Source organism: Pungitius pungitius, chromosome 9 (genome assembly GCF_949316345.1).
Source record: "Pungitius pungitius chromosome 9, fPunPun2.1, whole genome shotgun sequence".
NCBI lineage: Eukaryota > Metazoa > Chordata > Actinopteri > Perciformes > Gasterosteidae > Pungitius > Pungitius pungitius.
In genome coordinates this window covers 15,714,636-15,737,046 of record NC_084908.1, presented here as the reverse complement: position 1 = coordinate 15,737,046, position 22,411 = coordinate 15,714,636, and the positions used below count along the sequence as shown (strand labels likewise).

General features: G+C 43.0%; 2 protein-coding genes and 1 long non-coding RNA gene across 3 annotated transcripts; 2 read left to right on the top strand and 1 right to left on the bottom strand.

Moving 5' to 3' along the window:
• Positions 1 to 309: 309 nt before the first annotated feature.
• LOC134132735 (uncharacterized) lies at positions 310 to 5,927 on the top strand. Its single transcript, XR_009956927.1, has 4 exons — positions 310 to 390; positions 3,172 to 4,044; positions 4,803 to 4,920; positions 5,033 to 5,927. It is a non-coding gene; the product is annotated as an uncharacterized LOC134132735 (long non-coding RNA).
• Positions 5,928 to 5,981: 54 nt separating this feature from the next.
• On the bottom strand, positions 5,982 to 10,653 carry znf330 (zinc finger protein 330). The gene is made up of 10 exons (XM_037472894.2): positions 10,405 to 10,653; positions 9,860 to 10,037; positions 9,761 to 9,780; positions 9,591 to 9,661; positions 8,409 to 8,485; positions 7,904 to 8,030; positions 7,693 to 7,797; positions 7,514 to 7,560; positions 6,915 to 7,032; positions 5,982 to 6,518 (listed from the first exon to the last, which is right to left on the bottom strand). The coding sequence occupies exons 2-10, from the start codon at positions 9,977 to 9,979 to the stop codon at positions 6,262 to 6,264; spliced, it is 942 nt and encodes a 313-aa protein (XP_037328791.2). The 5' UTR covers positions 9,980 to 10,037; positions 10,405 to 10,653; the 3' UTR covers positions 5,982 to 6,261.
• A 256-nt stretch (positions 10,654 to 10,909) lies between these two features.
• Positions 10,910 to 21,554, top strand: rnf150a (ring finger protein 150a). The gene is made up of 7 exons (XM_037472893.2): positions 10,910 to 11,620; positions 15,781 to 16,031; positions 16,722 to 16,793; positions 17,078 to 17,160; positions 17,275 to 17,371; positions 17,455 to 17,665; positions 18,389 to 21,554. Exons 1-7 carry the CDS (start codon positions 11,167 to 11,169, stop codon positions 18,505 to 18,507), a joined length of 1,287 nt encoding a protein of 428 aa, XP_037328790.1. The 5' UTR covers positions 10,910 to 11,166; the 3' UTR covers positions 18,508 to 21,554.
• The last annotated feature ends 857 nt before the right edge of the window (positions 21,555 to 22,411 follow it).

Genomic DNA, 22,411 nt, shown 5'->3' with positions numbered 1-22,411 from the left:
CCAACAAAGATCACCAAGTTTCCTCAAAAGCTGAGATGTGATCCTGCTTCACCACATACAAACTGTTGGTTCAATATCTTCTGCCAAACAACAGTCGCTGATGCGTCAACAAACCACAACCCTGGCAAAAGAACACCAATGTGTCCAATGAACAATTACATTTTGAAAAAAAAATGAAGTGCTCAGCAGTGAATGGTTGTTTGTCTCTGTGTTGCCCTGCGATTGGCTGGTGACCGATCCAGTACAGGATAAGCGGTTTGAAGATGGATGGACGGATGGAAGTGCTCAGCATGTTTGCAAGGCCTCAAGGGTGCACTTTGGGGAGAGTCTTCGGACAGACTTGAGCTCTGCAAGGATCCCGTAATCTTGGAATGAGCCCAGTTTGTTTAAGTGAGTATCTGATAACATCGGTTTTCCCACAGACAACATAACCAAACATAAACCAGATGGAAGTTGAGATTAAGATATAACAGCTGAAAGGAATGAGAAAGTAAGCAACTACTGCGAGGATACTGGAGTTCATTAGGCATATGCGGGATGATAGGAACATCAGCATCAACAGTAGTGCTTAGCAGTGAGCTTGATAGTAGTATACATACGGTACATGGTGCTACTGTGTCCTTAGACCTGTACAAATAAAGGCAAAATGTGCACTGACTTCATGTACAAAGTTATAAACAATCAATGGCTTAAGATGCAGTTATTTCATTCATTTAAACTCATATTTTAGAATACAAGACGATATATCCTTTGTCACAGGTAGACATAGTTACGGTGTGATATTTACAAAATATAAACTGCCACAATTCTTTACAAATTTTTACAAATATGTAGCTTATACGGTAGTTGAATCACATTATGTTTGCATACTGTACAATTCTTGCAAAAGGCTATTGAGTCTTTCCAGGAATACTGTGATATTCTTAAGTGAGTATGTTTCACATGGTGGACAGTCAACCTAAAATTCAAAAGAGACACAAAACGTATGTTTAAACATAACATGATGAATGCCAATCTTATGGAATGCCGTTTTATTCCAAATTAAATAAATGAATGAGGCAATAAATACATAAATATTAAATAAATGTAATCATTTCATGGTACTTTTATTTCATAATGCCACTTTATTTCACGTTCTTATATGCAAATCAGGGGGCGTGGCTATCACAACAGAGCCGTGTGCAAAAAAAGGCTGCCAGTGAAAGGGCTAGAAATAGGCTAGGTTAGTTGTAGCCTTATATGGCTACTGTCTATGGTTGTAGTAGCAGATAAGGTACTGGTTCATTCATTACAATGTCTGAGAAAAGTATCTCAGGCTAGAATGCTATCATGCTAGCATGCTAGAATGCTATCATGCTATCTCGAGCCCACCGATGTCTTCCATTATGTCAACACTCTCACGTCCCTTAGCCAGCCTTTTTTTGCACACGGGTCTGTTGTCTGTTCTGAATGTGAGAGATAGCCACCTGATTTGCATATAAGAATGTGAAAAAAGTGGCATTATGAAATAAAAGTACCATGAAATGATTCAATTTATAATATATTATATTAATATTCATGTATTTATTGCCTCATTTATTTATTTCACGATGTATTTCAAATGCGTATTTCATTTATTTATGTATTTATTCATTTATTTAATTTGGAATAAAACGGCATTCCATAGGATAGACCCTGTGAGGGCTTTATGTTCAAAGGCACTTACAGAAGGAGCTGAAGCTTCATCATCCAGGTTTTTGTTGAAATCCCAGACGCAAGTTGCTCTCTTATCCTGAAATCCTTCTTCGTTGATGACCATCAACAACTCCAAAATGTAACATTTGAGTGACATTTTTTTACATTTTTCCTGGGAAAAAAAGAAAGAAAGATGGACAAAAAGTTAATGTTTCTTTGTAGCTGATGAATTCTGCTTTAGGTTTATACATTTTTAGTAGTGCCACTACTCTTCTGGCTGGACAATCCTTTTGCTACACAACAAACAAGTGTGGATCTATCTATGTTGATTCTGGGCCATTCATTCTATTAACAAAGTCCATTAAAAGCGCAGAACAAACAACACCTCTGCACACATATTGGTACATCCTCGCCGTATGCTGCTTAGCATACTTTATTCTTACTGACTTAAAGCCTAAAAAATGCTCCCAAGTATTTCATTTGCAAACCCAATATAAGAAGCTACAGCCGTATAATCCTAATATTTAGCAGTTATTATATTTTCCCGGTTCATCCGAGTTAGGAGTCTAGAACTAGCGCTCACAGGAGAGTGAACAAACAGGCCTTGTAGTATTTCATAAATGTCACTCAAATATTTTATTCAATAATGGCTTGATACAGATTTTTGCATAGTGATTGCGTTGACTCAATAAACTACTGTGACAAAGGTCGTTGCAATGACGGACTCTGTCACCCAGGGCAACAATGTGGCTCATTCATGGGAATTTTAATGGTAATGGTCTGTGACCCCCCCCTCTCCCATCCTCCCGGCTTTGACAACACAGACAATGCTAGTCAGTTTATGATCTACTTCTGCTACTTACTTTAACCTCATCAGCTGAGGGAGCATATAGCATTGCATCAGATTTCTACGGGAGGGAAAAGAACAGTGATTTTTTTTATAATCAAACACGTTTGAGTAATATTTCTAAATATTTAGAGGAAAACAAATCAAACAAATACTTTTAGCACAACTGGTAGAACACAAACACGAATTAGATGTAATAGTATTTGATACCTTCTCTCACCTCAATGGCTTTTTTCAGATCTGTTCCCAAGCAATTCTGCATATGTAAATACGATTCCCTGGCGTCAGCATACGTACATGTACTCAAGAGGCTTTAAGAGAGACACAAATTGCAGTATATTAAATAAAATAACGTGACATCTTATTGAGGGTTTTTCAGCCTTTACAAACGGATACACAATATCTGGTTACACAAGGGCTGAGAAAGTGACTTTTATGCACATAACCTACTTTGCCTATTTACAAACATTACCGGCTAGCTTTCATTGTTAATATTTGACTTGGGTTGTGTTCGCTAGTGTGCATTTTCATCTTCATTACTGATTACAGAAATACTCCCTGTGTTAGTAAGTATTTGGTCACCCATGGTATGCCTACCTCAGAACTAAGAAACAAAGCCAGACCTGAGTTTTGTGACTCTCTCTGCACAGGTGACAGGTCGACTGGAACTGGACACCTTTCTGGAAAAAACACATTGAAATAAACGTCAAGCTTGAAGGAGCCTGTCGTGAGAAGAGTAGCGCCGATCAGCAACCTGGATTTGCCGTCGCAGTTCATGAAACATGCACAAACAACACCCTCTTGACCCTCTTGACCCTCTTTCCTCTGGGCCCCTCTCTACCACCAAGCTGTCCCATTCAAAGCGATTTACTTCATTTTGCTTCGCTAATACAGGACTTTCACTTGTAGGGTGAATGCAGGTATATTGGGACACGCATCATTTTACTACTCCTGTGTGATGTCACCTACGTTATCTCATGTGACTTTAAACCTAAGCAATGTACAAGCACCCCTACCTTTACCATAGCCTTTTCAAGGCAGAAGTAAAATGCTGTCCCACATTACCTGATAAACCCTAATAAAGCAAGATCAATTATGCCTGATAAATATGTAGTAACATTTTCTCGTAAGGATTATGAATTATTTATTATGCCGGCTTAGTCTACTTTAGGGTATTTATTCAATTGACTCTAGCCCGAGTTATGTTCTACTAACCGGACTCTCCGAAACCGGACTACTGCTAAAGTGCACGCGCGGTTATGCAAACCGCAGCAAAAAGGCTTGAGGCGCAAAACTGAAAGCGAAACTAAGGAAAAGTGCTACTGTTGCTTTGTTTCAACCAAATAGTCACGATTTCGCAAGCTTCGCCGACGCCAACTGAAATATCTCCACAGGACGCACGTGGAACACCAAAGTGGTCACACCTTTTTACGCACCGATTTTTTTTGCCAGGCTTTCTGTCTTCTAAAAGGAAAAAACTCACCCTTACAACAACAACAACAACAACCCAAGTTAGGCTCCAGGTTGGTCACACTTAGCACCCACACGCACACACGCTTGAGCGCGCAGTTTAGTCGGCTCACCGCGGACAGGTATCCGGGGTGTGAGGCTTCAACGAGGATCACTGGGAACACCGTCATTAAGTCCGTCATCTGCACAGCGGAGCCACAAGACAAGGTTACATCTCTGCGTTTCACTAATTCTAGTAAAGCTCCTTTGGCTCAGTGGTCCGCGTCCGGTGGGTGGTTTTTTTTAAGCCGGCTGTGAGCGTTATGGCGGTCCAGATGTGGTTCCAGTTACGGGACACACACGCCCTGCCCGTGTCGTGTTGTGTTGTGTATCACGTTCACTCCGCCTCCGATTGGTCACGATCTTACCAACCAGTGCGCCTGCTGGCAACTGTTAACGCATTTATTCAGTATTGCACATATTAATAGCTTAGGCAGCACTGAAGGGGTTCGAAAAATGACCACTCAAATTATGTTTGTGTCTTTTTTTATTCCATGCCATTTCGAACCCAAATGTGTCACCACAGACGCAGGGGATGAGAACGATCAGAGTAAACATGTTTTGATAAGCAATCCGGATACCATCAAAGGGTGTTAATTCCTATGACGAAAAATATTCGTTAACGACCTTTTTTTCCATGAGTAAGACGAGACGAAAACGGATCTTAAAAAATAAAAATGACAAAATCTATGTTAACTTTTGTTGACGAGACGTAAAAGTTGGTGGTAACGAAGTCACAATACCTTTTTTTTTATTCTCGTGCACCTAACAGACGTACGGACCCCGCACGGCGGTTATTGGAGCGTCACGATGACGTCATCCACGGACACTGTGGGGTCAGCGGCGGATCTTGTCACCGACACGGACCGCGACGACTATTATAAAGTTCAGTGAGTGTGAGCGTGGCTTCCTTAGATTAGCTCAAGCGGTCTCAGGTTAGCTAAACGCTAGCGGGACTCCAGAGAGCGATGTGCTTAGTGATGAAACACCTTGTTTTAACAGCTCGGGGCTGGTCGGCCAGCAGAGATGTCCATGCGGACCTGGATGGTGAGGGTGCCAGCGTTTGGAGCCACGGCCACATGTCGAGAAGACTGTGTTCAACCGTCTCGGCCACCGTACGTTCGTTACTAAGCAACAAACAACGCGCGAGAACATGTGACAGCTGGAGGCTTTTGATAGAACTGCACAGTGCAGGTGGAGGATGTGGAGGCACAGAGCAGGTGGAGGAAAACCCGGAGTCACGAAACCAAAACATAAAAGAGGAGAGAGAAAAAAGTGGGTTGAGAATGGCTGGTTCATGATCCAGCCCAAAAAATAATGTATTGCACCGATTGTAGGACGTTAAGAGGTCTCTCTTGTTGGGACAAGCAAGTTTCCGTTGGTTGTGTCAAAAGCTTCGCGAGTAAACAGACAAAGACAAAGTGTTGCGTTTAGGTTCCTGGTTCTCATGAAGTCGGCGGAGCTTTACACCCTTGAAAGTTGTTTAATATCCTTGAAAATAAATGCTTTGCTACTTGTTAAAAGCCAAATCCTTTCATGTAATGATTTTTCACGTCATTTGTTTGCTTGTCTTTTCCGTTTGAAGGTCCGACGTCGGTAGGACTTCCACAAGTACAGAGTCGCTATGTTTCCAGGGTTGATGCGGAGGAAAAACGATGGCGGAAAGTTCAACTGTTTCCAGGCGATAAACCACGCCCCCTCCGTCAGTCAATACACGCGAATTGATGCGACACTAATGCGACATCCGCGTCGCGTTCGGTGTGAACGTAGCATAAAGCGCAACAGGTGGCGCATGCGCAAAGGGTCATTAATTAATGAATTTGAGTTCACACGTACACGTTTTAACCTAAATACATCTAATAAGTGAAGCTATTAAACCATTTTATGTTACGGAGATATATAGAAGATGTTTATCCTTAAATAGAAATATTCAAATAGCAAACACCATTTAAAGAAGGGCTTGAATCATTTTATTGAGTGGATGGGTAAACACCTTTTTAAAATAATTTTGAATTTCTGAGCTTCATGATCTTGTTTATTATCTTCTTTATTCAACTTCTATGTTGTATCCTGTTTCTGTGCTGCTAATTGAGGGGGGGGTTACATAGTAAGTATCTGTACTGTTATCAATAGGGATCATGAGTTGAATTCTTAACCTAAACTCATACCGACTTCTGTGATGTGATAAGTCAACATCTGCTGAGGCCCATTGTCTTTGGGACTTTCTCAGCTCAGGCAGCTCCGTCCAGTTTAAGAGCAGCCACGGAGTCTGCCGCTTTGTCCTCCTCTTCATCCTCCTCTTCCTCTTCCTCCTCATCGTCCTCCTCATCCTCGTCGTCGTCATCGTCATCATCGTAGTCGTCCTCTCCGTAGTCCCGTTGGCCACCCCCGGATGCCAGGTTCTTCCAGTAGGCGTCGTAGCCCGACGCTCCGTCGTCGTCCTCGTCGTCGTCGGCACCAGCCTGGCGGCCGAATTTCAACGTGCGAGCTGCAGAGAACGCGGAGGGGAAATTAGCTCTGGCTTCTTTTACTGGGAAGGTGACGCCACAAAAAAGCCAGGTGAGTATTACGTTGAACTCAGTTGTTACTTCCGTGGTATTACCGTAGCATTGGTTTACTTGGAAGATAACATTTACCGCTGAATTAAACAGGGTTTCAGGGCCCTTTGGTCAGCTGCCCCTCTCATACATTCTCAAGTGAATGTGTGCGTATCACAAGTAAAAGTATTTAGTGGAAAGTAAGCGTAGAAAAACCGAAACCTAAATAAAGATTTGTTTAGCACAAAGAGCAACAAGCAATGAGTTATTTTTTACTTTAACTGGAGATAAAAACTCTGTTTGGCTTCTGCAATTTCCTTTTCCGGTATAAATCACTTGAGACTCACTGGACATGCTGAGGTCTTTGGTCTCCTGCGTCTCGTGTCCACATTTAGGGCAGGGTGGGGCTTTGCCTTTTTCCTGTTTGAAGACTTTACTCTTGGCATGGTCGTCACAGTAACAGGCCTGAAAGGACACAGGTGGATTAACATTTCAACCAGTACATGGGATGGTTCGTTCCGCATACATTCGCGTGAAATCCACTAACTGTTCAGCCTCGTTAGAAAAGTGATGTCATCCAGAAGCTTGTATTTACAGCAACATATTCTTTCTCTGGCTGTGATTTTAGAGCTTCTACCCTGCCAGTAAAAGACAAGACACTAAACCCACCATCGTCATTCCATTAAAAAATGAATGCTTCCGTTCAGCAGTTATTATGAAGCCTCTACTGTAAGTGTTGAAAAGGAAAATCCATCATAGTTCAAATCCCCCTTGCTGCTTGTACTTGCTGATGTAGTTCTGTAGCACTACAAAGCATTGAAATGCATAACTGATCCCTCCCGTCAGTATGAAAAAGAGGAATGATTACCCCCAACAATCCTTAAAAATAAACAAATGCCCCTCCCCTCCACTTTGTTATCTTGAGTAGGAATAAATGTTCGCTCACCTTACAGCGCAGGCAGGAGTGTTGTCCCAGTCTATTACAAGAAATACCTAAAATGGGAAGGAAAAATAAAGTATAAACAACACGTTCACTCTAGCGATTATTTTATGTAACGAATAACTTCCCTCCCTCCACATTCAGCACAAAGAACGACATTGCAAAATGAAAGCCGAATGACTCACACTTGTATGTTTCCGCCTGGAGGACTTGGCAGCTCGCTTGGTGCTCAAACTGATCATCCTCACACAAGAAGTTGTGGCAAAAGGAACAGCGGAAGATCCGGCCTCCTGTTTAGGAAGTTAAACTGTTTTGGCTAAACGCCCAGGGGACACCAATGTGATTGTAAATTAGACAGGGAAAAGGTTTGTTCCCTGGGGGGTGGGGGTGTCCTACCATGATCCCAAACAGCGCGGTCACACTCTATGCAGTCTGCGTCAGTCAGAGGACACACACAGGAGTGAGTGCTCAGACACTTCCTGCCGTGGCACACCCAGGCTTCACAGAAGTCGCACACTGCTCCCTTGTGGTTCACAAGGTTACAATGGAAAATGTTAAAGCAAAAAGCAGTTGAGACAATGCATGGGACAACTAGTTTGCTCACTAAAGGTTGTATTCTTTATATATATATATATATATAATTGTTTCTCTTAAGGAATATTTCTTTTAGATCTAAGAAATTGCTGCATAAAACTCAGACACAGCGAATGCACAATTGCACACACAATGGCGTAAATTTAAATATTCTACATGTTTATAAAATACAAGTACATTCTTTTGAATAATAGCCAGATCTAGTACAGTATCTAGTCCTACATTACTGTAAAGGTCCTCATAAGTGTGGATGGGTCAGAGATAAGAGGCGTTCTCGCTGTGTGTTGATATCAGTACAGTAACTTACCACCATGGCCATTCCAGTGGCGTGGATCCCAGGATGTTTGATGACACAATCTGATGACTTCATGCACTTGGTTTTGCCTGACAACACAAGCAATAAGCATTTCATAGTTTGTTACAGTGTAACAACCTATTCTAAGCCAATATTTGAATGAATCGATTGTGATAACAGCTGCTGGCTTTTTATTTTATTATTTTAGAAACTACCGGTCAGGGGCAGCAAAGTATAATATTTGATGATGCTGCCAACTCAGGTGACCTGCAATGGTTTCTTATTTGTGGAAGCTTACTGGTATTGGTGAATAGTACTTGAACATAGTACTTAAACAGTGAAACTAGTTTATGTTGTGTGTTTCTGGAGGAGTGAACTCCACATTTTGGAAACTCTGTTGGCGTTGGGTATTTTGTTAAATAGTATGTAGCTTTCTGGATGTACTGAAATGAAATGAAAAACATCACTTGCTGAGGGTATGAAGATGCAGCATTTATTTTAAATGCTGCTGCCATCATCATTACTTTAAATATGATTCATATTACTGTCATCAAAAACCAACATCTTTCTGCTCTCCCTCCCCACAGAAGCCTCTGTGGATGGTGGTTCGATCTGATGGAGGTTGTCCCTGCAGTGGTCCTGCCGTACACTTGTTCTGCTACTTGCAATTACTTGTATCATTTCAGTTAGAGAAATTGAATGTATTGTACATCTTTTACATTGTTGATTCTGTACACATGACATCCATTGCAGTCTGTCCATCCCGGGAGAGGGATCCCTCCTCTGACGTTCTCCCTAAAGTTTCTTCCCTTTTTTCCCCATTGAAGGGTTTTTTTCATATTTTGGGGAGTTTTTCCTGTGCCGATGTGAGGGTTTCGGGACAGAGGATGTTGCATGTGTACAGACTGTAAAGCCCTCTGAGGCAAATTCGTAATTTGCGATTTTGGGCTATACAAAATAAAATGAATTGAATTGAATTGAATTATTTTATTTTTATTTTTTACACAGACCATACCCAACGTTCACCAAAGGGGACCTCTTTATTTACATGTAAGGATAGAAACCTCTAAAAAAAAAAATCACCCTACTAGCATTCTTCTCAATCTGAAACTGACCTCCACTTTTTCTCGTCACTAAATATTTAAAATAGTTGTAGGAGAAGGTAAATCAAATGACACACTGCAGGTTACTCACCGCACTGAGCGCACACAGGCAGCTTCTGCACGGAGTTGCAGAAGTAGCAGAACGCTCTATTCTTCTGTTTTCTACCAGGTGACATTACGAGGAGGAAAGAAACGTTAACCTGGTGACCAGCGGCACTCGTACCTGAAATATTGTAATATGGTGCAACGTTAGTCACTTACCTCTGGCATTTGTCACAGTCCTGCAAAACAAAGACAAGACAGTAAAGTAAGACACATAACGTGGGGCCATGGTGCTTGTTAGCTGCACGAGCTGCGTACCATGTTAAAGTTGCAGGGGTGTTTGGCCACATCGATGACATCGCGATTGGCTCTGGTCTGCTTCTCTCGCTCTTTGCGGCTCTCTGCCTTTTTCCGGGCGCCGGTCTTCTTTTTGGGCATCTCTGGGTCCTGAGGGCGAGTCGCCGCGCAGCTTACGGCCGGTTTAGCAGTCGGACACCTGGAAGCGTGACACGTTAGTCGGCTAACGAACAGCGAGGATTAATATAAGTTTATGTTACTCTACGGGTGTTATTTAGCTTATGTTATCAATACACACAAATGGAATATAGATCACTCACATCTTAAACCCACCACGAGGCCGAACATTAGCGAATTACGATAGTTTATAACGTTTTAGTAATGTCGGCTAGCTGTTGAGCGGGTAACGCTATTCAACTGACACGTAGAATCGCATTGGTGAATAAATACAATTACCTCTAAATAGAGCCCATATTTTCAAATATTTAGGTTGAATGGCAATTGTGATCCTGAATGTTTAATCAAAATGTCAATAAAATTGTAAGAGTGTGATTTGGAATTTTTACCTAAAGGACCAGCACTCCCGACTTCGTGTGGATCCGGTTCTGAACTCTGTCCGTGCTGAAACATACTACCGAGTGATTGGTTCCTATGTGATAAATATAGCATAGTTTAAGACTTTTCTTATAAATATGTAGAGTCCTCAGTGTGGTAATCACAATACACCAGTAACAGCTAAAGGCATGAACATCTGAAAGTATGCTATGATATGAATGACCATATATAAAACACGATGTTATATAAAAATAACAAATAAATACAAACATCAATTACAAAATCCAAAAATTACTTTCAAAATGCCACTGTTAATAACATAATGTAATTGACGGTTATCAATAATTGGCCAGAACCTATTCGTGAAAGTGGATTACATGATTCACACGATGTATTTTTTAGTTTTTCCACATGCCACCGGGCGTCAGAGGCAGATTGCCCACGCCCAGGTCACGTGTGGATGAGCGGTGGGCAAATCCTGAGCAAGAACGGGAAACAGCTGACGGTGAACAACAACTCACACACACACACACACACACACACACAGCGTCGCCTTTTCGTGCAGGTGTTGGATCGTGTAGTGGATTCCGCACGAAGCTCACAAACTACCACACGGATACCTCCTCCTCTGTGATGGCTGGTGTCCGGCTCACCAGCGAGGTTGACGTTTTTTAGCTCCCGCTGTAAAAGGGAAAAAAGAGCGACGTGGCGCGAGCTTTCGGCCGAGGAGGAGACCCCCCACCGGCACCATTAATCCCGAACCGAGCCGCACCATGGCCGCGTCTCTCATCCGAACCTGCCGCAGTCTGGCTCTCTCGACGTGGCTGCTGTCGTTTTGTTTCGTGCACTTGCTGTGCCTGGACTTCACGGTGGCGGAGAAGGAGGAGTGGTACACCGCCTTCGTGAACATCACCTACCTGGACCCCGTCACTTCGGAGGTCAAGACGGAGAAGACCGAGTGCGGTCGCTACGGCGAGCAGTCGCCCAAGAAAGAAGCCAGAGGTCTCGTGCTGGTGCCCTCGGGCCTGCAGGACAGGCAGGCGTGCGACCCGGGCGTCCGGTTCCCCCCGGTGCCGCCGAACGCCGCCTGGGTGGCGTTGGTGGCGGCGGGGAACTGTTCGTTCCGGGAGAAGATCGGTAACGTGGCGCACTACAACGCCTCTGCGGTTGTCATCTACAACGTCGGCTCCGGCGGCGCAAACGACACCATAACGATGCCCCATCCAGGTAAGAGACGACGGAGGCCCCGAGGGCGCGCACCTCCGCAGCGGGGAGTTCGCCTTGAGTGTTTTAGTTGTATGGTGAGATAAAAGAAGACGGGCAGCACAAGCAGATGAAGTGATAATCACCTGCCATAAATCTCCCTGATTTCACTGTCTGTCATGATTTGCCATCATTACAATTATATATGTACATAAATATATCGTTGTGTATATTTGACCATTTACTTAAAAAAACTGAACACACAAACTCAGATTTCATAGAAATGTCTAAATAAAGTTTAGTTGCCTTGCCTATGCTGCCTCCAAACAGGCTGAAATAATGTAATAAAAAAGAAGCATAAAAAAGATGAATCAAACACAAATACAGTTGCACAGAAACCGATAATTATGTTTTTATTCACACATTATCTCTCCCTTTCTCCAAAAAAAAGAAGTAGCCAGAAGCAATAACAACATGCTCACAACAAACGAGGAGATGTTTGTCATGATATGTGCATTGAACCCCACGGAAGGCAGATATCTAATGTTTGTGGTTTGTCTTCTCATACTCGGTTCTCATGTAGTCCTTTAATATTTGCTTGTTTCTAAAAATCACAAAGGCCATTATGTAAGCTTTCAAAGCAGTCATTCATTTGTGTACTTTACATGTACAGTTGAACTCTTGATCCAAGCGACCTAAACGAGTGGAATGGGATTATTAGTGACATTAAAAGTTGACTTTAAAGGCCTCCAGGAGCTGTGAGAGGAGCCATCTGTGTGAGGCCTGACAGCGGGCGGCTGGTATTGAGGGTCGTTGTGTGTTGTTGTTGTTGTTGTTCATGCTGGAGACACCGGAGCAGGAACACAAAGGCGGTTTGAAGCACTCGGCCAGTTGTTTATACGTCCGTCTGTTTGTGGACAGCGTCACTCCCCAAAATATTCACCCACGACCCTGCAAAATGCCGTCACAAAACTTTACAGGCGTGGAGTTGAGATTGAAATGAAGGCCGGACGTAAGGGGTTGTAGAACGTTTTTTTACTTTTACGCCCCTCTGATGGGGGTCACGGCGGGTGGGAGCCTATTGCAAGTATACATGTGTTTCCATTGTAAATGGCATGGAAACTATTGTTTGTTTTCATCGAGGTGTGGCTTACCAGACCACAACACAATGCCTGGAGGCCGCTGGAGAAAAGGAGTCTGTGGAGAAACAGATGTTGCAAACAAAAAAAGAAAAGCCCACAACATTTGAACATAATTATCTAATTGATGACAAGAAGTTTCTAACTAAAAGTTCTCTTTTGAATTCACAAGTCCAAGGCCCCTGATATGATAAGCACATCATTTGAATTCAATGCAAAACCTCTAACGCTTTACCCAAATTCAGTGACGTAACACAATTTCACATGCAATTGAAAACCAGGCGTTCCATGCTTCAAGCTATAAAAGGCATAAATATGAACTGAGACACTTTAAGTGTCAGAAACGGCGGCCTGGAGAGGTGCAAATAACAATGCTTTTAGAGAAGAAGCGGAAGCTAACACGGAGCACGAGCCCTGAAGTGCAGATTCAATTTTAGAGGGCCAAAGAAGGAATGAAGCACTTTCCTGTCCACAGCCAACACAGCTGGGCTGTAAAATCCACAGTTGCCAGAGCCAGAAACGTCTCACGGCTTAACTTGATTTAACCCACAAATAACCCGAGGTTGAGCGGGGTCAGAGGCATGATACGGCCAGGAACCGTGAGGGTAGTTTGGAAGCAGCAGAGTTCATACTTTAAACGTGCAAATCACATTTGCTATTTAAAGAGTCGCTACGTCCCAGACTCTTCCTGTCCCCTGGTTGCCTGGTAACTGCTTAGCACAAATTTATAGTCTTGGACGCAATTGCCCAAAGAACCACTGGGTTTTTTCTTCACATTTACATTTTTGTGTTGATTAATTACCTTTTAGAGCTGCCTGGGGGGGGGGGCTTTTCATTGGTTATAGTTGGACGGAGCCCGGCTCGCAGTTTCCCCTCGTTTCCATCAGCCCTCACAAGGCACTCATCAGAGAAGGCTATTAGGAAGCATCGGGTTTAGATTAGTATATGGATGTAAATAAAGCACCTGCCTGTTCATTCTGTAGTAATTGGTTCCTCAGAGTCAAAAACCCTGTTAAATGTATTGAATTGGGAGCACTGAACAGGTTGGTTTCGACTGGATTAACTCATTCAGTATTTATTCTTCTCCGCTGTGACATTTTGGTCAACTGGGTCTAAAAAACAAAAAGGGTTTTATCAAGTTCAGTCACAGACATTGCACTCCTGTTTTAGCAGCTATTTTTATCCGCTCTGGCTGCGTCACACTGAAACAAAGTCAGAGAAATCTTGCATGTTATTCCATGCCTTTTTTTTCCTGCTGGCTATGAAGCAGAAGAGTGACCAGACAGGGGTATTTGCTTCCGAGTCTACAGAGTCTGGAAGCAACAGTTTGGACTTCTGACAAGAGATAATGTGGTTTTTCATCTGACAGTTGTTACATCACAGTGATTTGCCCTTTGCAACACATGGTCAAACTAAAGCCATAAATCTGCAGGCCAGGCGTGTGTGTTCCTGTGGTCCCACACACAAAAAAAAGAGGTTGGCAAGATATGGAACATTCACATGATTACGTTGTCAGGGGTTCATGAGAATTAATGTAGGAGAGAGGTAATATATCTCATAATTAAAAAAAAAAGAAAAAGACCTGTTTACCTGGTGTAAATATTCCCCGTCGGTGTGAAGTGGAATCCTGCGTGAAGAAGCTGCTGAGCCTGAACACACATCAGTGTTCCCGTCTGTTTGCTGTCCAAACACAAGGTTTTGTTTCTCTCCGGCATTGTTTGTAGCACAGTTTGCTTTAGAGTTTAGCCTCATTTTGAGGGAGCAGCCGGCACACTGCAGGATAAACCCGGGTGTGTGTTAACAGTTGGGATACTGCCAGTGGAACTGTTTTCTTTAGTATATTTTGTTGTCTATTCTAGCTATGAACAACGTGCTTTGTACCCAGAAAAGAAAATCATTGATTTAAATGATTTATTTAATTGCCAAACAATGCTGCTTTTGCATATATTTGTGGGTAACAAAAGTGAAAACATGATGATGATGATGTGGGTTTTCCACCCAGGCCACAAAAAATGTAGCAGCTGTGCAGATCTTTCAACAAACCTGTTACATAAAGGGATTTGCGAGCATGACAGCAATAATGCAGCGCTGCATTATACTGAAAATGAATCTATTGGATTCAAAGCCTTTAACTCCTCTGGAAAACATCAAAAGGCGTATTTTTTTTTGTCTGGCGTCTTTGGCGCTGAATTACCGCAGCATCTCATTTAAAAATGGCTCTGTGCTGATCTATTCTACAGTACATGAGGATTTACCTGGCAGGCTGCGCAGTAGGTTCTTTTGGGGATTGCAGGTGGAACAAAGCCACTGTTCATGGTGACTGATGGAGGGACCGAAGCACGGCAGGGAGCCACTGGGACTCCATGAAGCCGCAGTCGTAAACACGCAGCAGAAGGAATATGATGTAACAGTACTCAGACTGTTCGTGCAGTTCCCGGAATCATCAACCGGCCGAGTTACGGTAGAGGCTTGTGTGTCCCGATTGTGTCTGAAGACCCAGAGTTATGTCCCATGGGCTGTTCCACCATTAAAGACAAGCCCAAATAAACACTAAAGAGCCTGCCGGACGCTGAACGTTCGCAGAGAGGAATCCGTATTTGACGGCCAATATTTGTCACAGAACGGAAGCCAAAAATGTTTAACTTTTCAACATGTCCTCCTTGTCTTCACTTCAAACTCTAAAATAATAATAAACCAACATTTTATCAGATATTTTTCATCTCTATACTACAATTTATGTGTATTACATTTTCTTTTTTTTAGCTCTGTGTCCTTTTTTCATTGGCTCTGACGTAGTCGATTATTGATTATTAATTAATTATTGATTGTAATATTTTTAGTCAAACCTGCTCTCCAGGTGTTAAAACACAATACTGACACGACTTTAGTGCGTTGTGTGGTACCCACAGTATGGACCTGATTCATCTTCTGAACACCTCCCCTGCTGGTGTGTGTGTGCGTGTGTGTGTGCGTGTGTGTGTGCGTGTGTGTGTGTGTGTGTGTGTGTGTGCGTGTGTGTGCGCGTGTGCGTGCATGCGTGTGCAGGTACAGGCGACGTTGTGGCCGTCATGATCCCGGAGCCTAAAGGCCGGGAGATTGCAGCCCTGCTGGAGCAGAAAATCCTGGTCACGCTGTACATCTCCGTGGGGACCCGCAACCTGCAGAAATATGTGAGCAGGACGTCGGTGGTGTTTGTCTCCATCTCCTTCATCGTCCTCATGATCATCTCCCTGGCCTGGCTCGTCTTCTACTACATCCAGAGGTTCCGCTACGCCAACGCGCGAGACCGCAACCAGGTACGACGGCGTGCACTCAGTTTAATCAAAAGTATGACTCTGTAAGCCGATGTCTCGCTCTCGTAACTGGCCCAAGCGTTTTTCCATCGGGTGTCTCCTTTGTGTGCGGCATAAAGGAAGTGCCGGAAGCAGCCGGCCTGGCGAACAGGGACGTGGAAAACCGCATAACCATCGACCAACTGAGCTCTGTGGCCCTGTGGGCCGAACCCCTCCTCGTGATGAATGGTTTCTGTGACTGTGTCTGTAATAATACTTCACCGCTGCGCTCGTTAAAATAGGAGTCGGTGCCTTGAGAACCATTGTTGGCGTTTTCACTGGTAATTATGTTGATTAATGTTCTAATGTAATTGAAGAAAACTGCCCCGATTGAGATTCCAGCTCAGGAAGTGAACTGTTAAAGCCTGACAACATGCATTGATTATTGCGTGTCAGGTCTCTTAATCTGCTGTCACCTGTTCCTCTAATATTCTTCCTATATTACATTTTATTTAAAAAAATTGTTAAAACCCATCATTTTCTAAAATTCACATGTCCACAGAAAAGTGATGTTAATACATTTGATGTTGGTGCACATGAACTTAGGCTTGTGAGGTGGGTTTTTTCAGCTGATGCAGACCAATCCGGAGTGTTTACTGTACATCAATGAGATACCTGCATGCTGCTGAGTCACTCGCTGTCTGTTATCTACAGAGACGTTTGGGAGACGCCGCCAAAAAGGCCATCAGTAAGCTGCAAGTCCGCACCATTAGGAAAGGAGACAAGGTAACGGTACATGTCACGTACACTTCAAAGCATCATACAGTGAGTTCAAAAGAAAGTTGTACATGACTAACAGTGTCTAGGACATTATGCAAATCATACAGTGCTTATTTTATTTGGTATATCGATATATCCCAAAGTTAGAAAATTTCCTCTTGGAAATGGCTTCTGCTTTTCTTGTCTCCTTTACATCAAAACACACGCCAGGATTTATTACTACAGTTGTATTAGGGAATTGATTTGTCTGTCATATTTGTCTTTTCCATTTCTTTCTTGCTGTGTTGCAGGAGACCGAGTCAGACTTTGACAACTGTGCCGTTTGCATTGAAGGTTATAAGCCGAACGACGTGGTGAGGATTTTACCATGCAGGTAATGTTTGCGTGCGCAATCTTAGTTTCACTCGCTTTAACTTAAAAAAAAAAAAAAAATGTGTGTCTCTTTTTAATGTAGACAAAGTCATTATGCGTTCTTGTTTGGGGTCAGGCACGTCTTCCATAAGCACTGTGTCGACCCGTGGCTACAAGACCACCGGACGTGTCCCATGTGTAAAATGAACATCCTCAAGGCCTTGGGGATCCCGGTAAGTCCCCTTTTTCTTCTAGTGTATTCCTCACAGCATGCATGAGAGCGCCTCTAAAGACAAGACCTTTGCCGCGTTTGCAGCTCAACGCGGATTGTTTAGATGACGTTCCTCCAGACTACGGGATGTCCGGCGGCGGTGAATACACCAACCCCATCAGCGGCGCCAGCGAAATGACGGTCAACGAAAGCTCCGTGGTTCTGGATCCGGCCGGGAGAGCGACCGACCCGCAGCAGCTCCGTCCCGATGAAGACACAGAACCTCGGGCGGCAGAAAGCCAAATCATCGCCGGCTGTGAGTACAAGAAACGCGCATTTGTTACATCGATGTAAAGTTTAACACAATGTTATCACCACATGTTCAACAGTTATGGGATGTGATGTGCTTTAAAATACTTCAGGATATGTAGGAGTTGACGAGACTTTGACCTTTCTTTTTTTTCATAGTGTGCCGGTTCTGGCTTTACTCCCCTTCCCTCTTGACATTTAGGGGTTGAGTTGTTTATTCTGAGGCCTTAATCAGGCCAGCAGGCACCTGGCGAGTGTTTCCTAATCCAGACACTTCTGAGCAACACGAGAGAATAAGAGTAACATTTTGTTTCCAGCCACGGCATGACCCACATTAACTACAAAGGCTGTTAAACATACGTGTGCTATCGGCACTTTACAGCATGAGCTCATCAGCACATGCTGACACATGTGTTCTTTCTTCTTAGCATCTGAGCCCAAAAACAAAAAACATTTCCTTATTTTAAATGTTTGTATATATTGTATATATATATATTTGTCACATATCACAGCAATATTGAGCTTGTAGTGATGACCAATGTCACTGGCAGGCAGTTAGCATGCGATGAAGCCAATCTATTGTAAATACCTGACTTATCACTGACATTTGGGGAATAAAATGTTTAACGGCAATGCAAAATAATTCTACCTTCTTTAAGGAGACAGCGGTGTAGTTGCATCCCCCAGCGACCTCTCAATTAAGGAATAACCTTCCTCTCTCCAACCTCAGGTGGGCACCAGCCTCCACCCGGCAGTGACTCCGACACCTCTGTCATCCTGGGCGTGGAGGTGGACATGCCTGAACTAGACCTTTCCATGGAGCCAGAATTGTACCGGGCCAAATCCTGAGCCAATGAAAGTTGAGATAAAAAGAATGAATCACCAAGAGGAGGACAACAAAAGCATGACAGAGTAACCGGGGCCCCCCCAAAGAGATTCCCCACGTCTTTTATCCCGTGGCGGAGGCGACTTCACAGAAGGGCAAATACAATACAATACAATACAGTGGTCCAACCCCCCCGAAAAGAAAAAAACTATCTGTCCCTGCATCTGTGGATGTGGTTCTTGTTCATTTCCTAGCAGTCATACCTCACATTTTTGTGGGTTTGAGTGATATGCTGACAAGACCACAGGCTCTCACGTTGGTGGCCAAGTTTGTGTAACACGTCGTCTCTTCATACAGATGAGGGTTCATGATGCAATATGCAGAGCGTTAATATAGCAAAGTAAAGATATAGTGGAGTAAACGTCTGCCTGAGAAGAGAGCGATCCAAAGTCCTCTGCCCCGTGCTGACATTTCCAGTCCAGTCGCATGTGTATTTTAGTGCATGTGAGTTTGCCCCCCCCCCCCACCTGTGCACTGTCCCCACAGAGTGGTCACAGCTGATCACGCCCTCCTCACCAGCACCGATGGCCCTGTCAGCACTGTTCTTCGCACTGTTAGCTGCCAGCCAAAAGCTCAGCCATTGCCACGTTGAGAGTCTCGCAGGTGGAATGAGGCCCAATGTTTGAAAAAGATAATGTTTCTAAAACGGTGGCTCGACACAATTTAAGCACAGAAGCAGCAGAGTGTCGTTAAGGTCAGATTGTAGCTTTAATTTTGTTTTTTTCCCCCTCGAAAACTTGAAGCACAGGTCTTTAAAGGTCCATGTGGTCACGTGACACTCAAAGAGTCGAAATGTGTATGCACACGTTATGCTGTAATCTCTTTTATATTTATAAATGTAACGGTTTCTCCAATTTTGAAAGACCTTCATTAATAACCTACATTTTACCCACTGAATATTCCGGTTGCTGAGATAACGACACCAAAAAGCAGGTAGATATTTCTGCCCTTGACAATCATCGCTTTCCACGGGCAACGTCACCGGCTGCCCCCGCTGAGACTGCTGCGGCTTCACGTCACAGTGATCCGCCGGGGTCCGTGTGCACAAACCTCCGACATCCATCAGAGCAATGGTCGAAATATTCAAACCGGTCTTTGTGCCCGGGGCGATCAGTCGTAGATGTTTAAACGCTGTTGTCGTTTCATGCACACGTGAGTGTTAAACAGAATGGCCCCGAAATGAACATGAACACCGGCTGGATGTCGATATCGACAAAATGAAAAATTAGATCCTTTTGGATGCCCAGTCAGTAACACCTTCATTTAAGGTGTTAAATGCTATTACAAACATTTATTTACAAGGCAGAAAAAAAAGTGGACTGGTGGATAAGTTTAGTTTTGTAATTGATCCCCACTGAGTCGGCTCATTTGGGAAACCCACATGCATGCAGACCTTGATAATATCTCAGTACAAAAGCACCTGAGCAACTGAGAAATGACAGGATAAACACCAGCTTAGTGGAGGCAAGGTGCCAAACCAACGAAATAAAGGTGTGTTTTTATATGTAGCTCGTACTCTCGTACGCACGTCTGTGGCGATGCTGACTGTTCATTCACGTGGATCGTCTTTAACGATTTTTGGTAGAATCCATTCATTTTTTTTTCCTTTTTTATTGTTTCGCCGTTGCCCTGCCAATCCCCTCCTCATTACTTTTCCACTAATGTCAAATTGAAGAAGATCCATGGAATTTACTGGATGATTTGTTATGTTTTTATCTCACACTCCTGTCAACTTACACACTGAAGAAGCACACACCAAGTCGACCGAGCCAGTGGAATTTAACTGGCTGGTTTTGTCTTCCCGTCATGGTTTCCATTATATGCTGCCGTCAGGCACTCCACCAAGGACTCTGTTACGTAACACACACACACACACACACACGTCCACGATCCTCTGTTTGGGTTTGTTGTTGAAGGATTATTGAATGTACCAGCAAATATATGATTGTTTTATGAAAGCGTTTGAAGCATTTCATTAGAATGTATCTTCTTGTCCGTAGCCGCTTTATACCGGAAACACTACTTTCTAGACCACATTAAGAAATAAGAATATGTAGTTTAACCATGAAATACTGCCTGTGGTGGGACGCATTCACAAATGTACATTTTCATTCATTATCTATTGGACAAGGCTGTCTGTTAGTTTAAATATCAGGTGTAGGTCCAGCTATGCATCACCTGCATTGTGGACATGAAGGTGGAGGATGTTTGTGATTCTGGCCAACAGGTGAGGCCTAATGAGACCTAATGAGACCTAATGAGGCCGCACAACACATAAGATCATCAACTTCTGATGCTCTCCTTGTCTTTATGTCAACACTTGGAATTTCTTCTGTCCTCTTGTCTCACACACACACACACACACACACATAACAAACACTGTCTCCAGCTTCCCTTTTGTTTGGTCGGCATGGCGACAAGATACAGCAAGTGACATTCGTTTTTTTTCTGGCTGCACAGCCCGACAGGCAGTTTATCTGAAGCTAAACCATCTTTTCTTACAGAAAAAACTGAAAGTACAAAGATATAGAGGTGGTGTTCTCTCAGTTGTGTGTGTTTACAGTGTGTCAATGACAACTCTGGTAGGAAAAAATAGTGGGAAGAAATTTTAAGATCCAGAAGAACTTGGTGTACAACATTGAGTAGCATGGATTATTTCACGTGTGCGCAATTTCCTAATAATTGGGAGTCAATCAAAGCTATCCTATATTTCAATTTGTTCTCTGGCCCCATTTGTTTTCCTCCGTTTGTGTAAATGTTCCTATATTTCAGTTCATCCTTCCACAGAATGAGGAGACTCGAGGAAGTCTGTTTTTAATGTTCAGCTTTTGAGAAATGGGAACAGTATTGAATACAGCACACGACTCAGTTTTTTTCCTATTGTATACGATCGTGATCTTATATCTGTACTATTGTGCGTATATGTGGGGGAGTATCAAAATATTGTAAACTATATCCAGCAGAAATAATGGCATTGCTATTTTGTAATATAAAATAATTGTAAGTATGATTTGCTGTGTTGCTCTCCTTTTTTGTACTATTCCACCCTTCATCTGCACATATGTTCCTAAAGTTTAAAAAAAGAACAGTTCACCATTCAAAAAAAAAGAAAAAAATGTTGTGGACCAATTGTTTTAATAATAAGTCATTTTTATGCAGTATTTTAATGTCATTGTTTTTTATCTTTAACCCTCTGCATAGCTCCATCTTTACACTGCGAAACCATATATTTTGATCCGATTATCATTATTAAAACCATGTGTTCAGGTGTTGTTACTAAAATACGCTGATAGAAAGTAAAACTTCCCGTTTGGAAGAAAACAGATGAACAAACACAAGCTTATATCATCATCAAACATTCATAACGTAATGGACTGAGTGACAGGCTGTTCAGACTAAGGAACAAGTGTTCTCACCTTTACTGAGTGTAGGGGGTCAGTGATGGTCTCATGCAATCCAACTCTCACCCTTTCTTCTTCTTTTTTAAATTTAGCTTTATTTTCTCCTGTTATTACATTAATGGTATGCGTGTGTTGATCCTGTGGAGGGCAGAATTATCACTGCCAGAAACATAGAAGAAGAAAAAGGGTAACATGGGAGGAGAAATCCCCTGCAGTGATTGAGCAGTTTACAGAAGACTGGAGGCCCTCGATTTTGGAAAGACACGTCCAACAATCTCGTTGGGGGCCGTGGTGGAGTTTTCACAAATGTTTGTCCTGCAAGGAAGGAATGTTAATATAGTGAAGAATATGTCGCCCCCTGTTGGACAGACATAAGCATCACTCAAATGTTTATCTACAATCCCAAGTTCTGCATTTGGCCAAATGGGGAACTTCTGATCCCGTGATGATGCACAGTATGTGTGTG

What these genes read in the sequence shown, in the direction of transcription:
- znf330 (XM_037472894.2), bottom strand. Translation starts at nt 9,979, where the DNA reads ATGCCCAAAAAGAAGACCGGCGCCCGGAAAAAGGCAGAGAGCCGCAAA. An exon ending in CCGCGCTGTTTGGGATCATG is followed by an intron (nt 7,798 to 7,903) that starts GTAGGACACCCC and finishes CTTCCTAAACAG; the next exon opens with GAGGCCGGATCTTCCGCTGT. An exon ending in CAAAGACCTCAGCATGTCCA is followed by an intron (nt 6,519 to 6,914) that starts GTGAGTCTCAAG and finishes CGTTCTCTGCAG; the next exon opens with CTCGCACGTTGAAATTCGGC.
- rnf150a (XM_037472893.2), top strand. Translation starts at nt 11,167, where the DNA reads ATGGCCGCGTCTCTCATCCGAACCTGCCGCAGTCTGGCTCTCTCGACG. An exon ending in CATAACGATGCCCCATCCAG is followed by an intron (nt 11,621 to 15,780) that starts GTAAGAGACGAC and finishes ATGCGTGTGCAG; the next exon opens with GTACAGGCGACGTTGTGGCC. An exon ending in CCATTAGGAAAGGAGACAAG is followed by an intron (nt 16,794 to 17,077) that starts GTAACGGTACAT and finishes GCTGTGTTGCAG; the next exon opens with GAGACCGAGTCAGACTTTGA.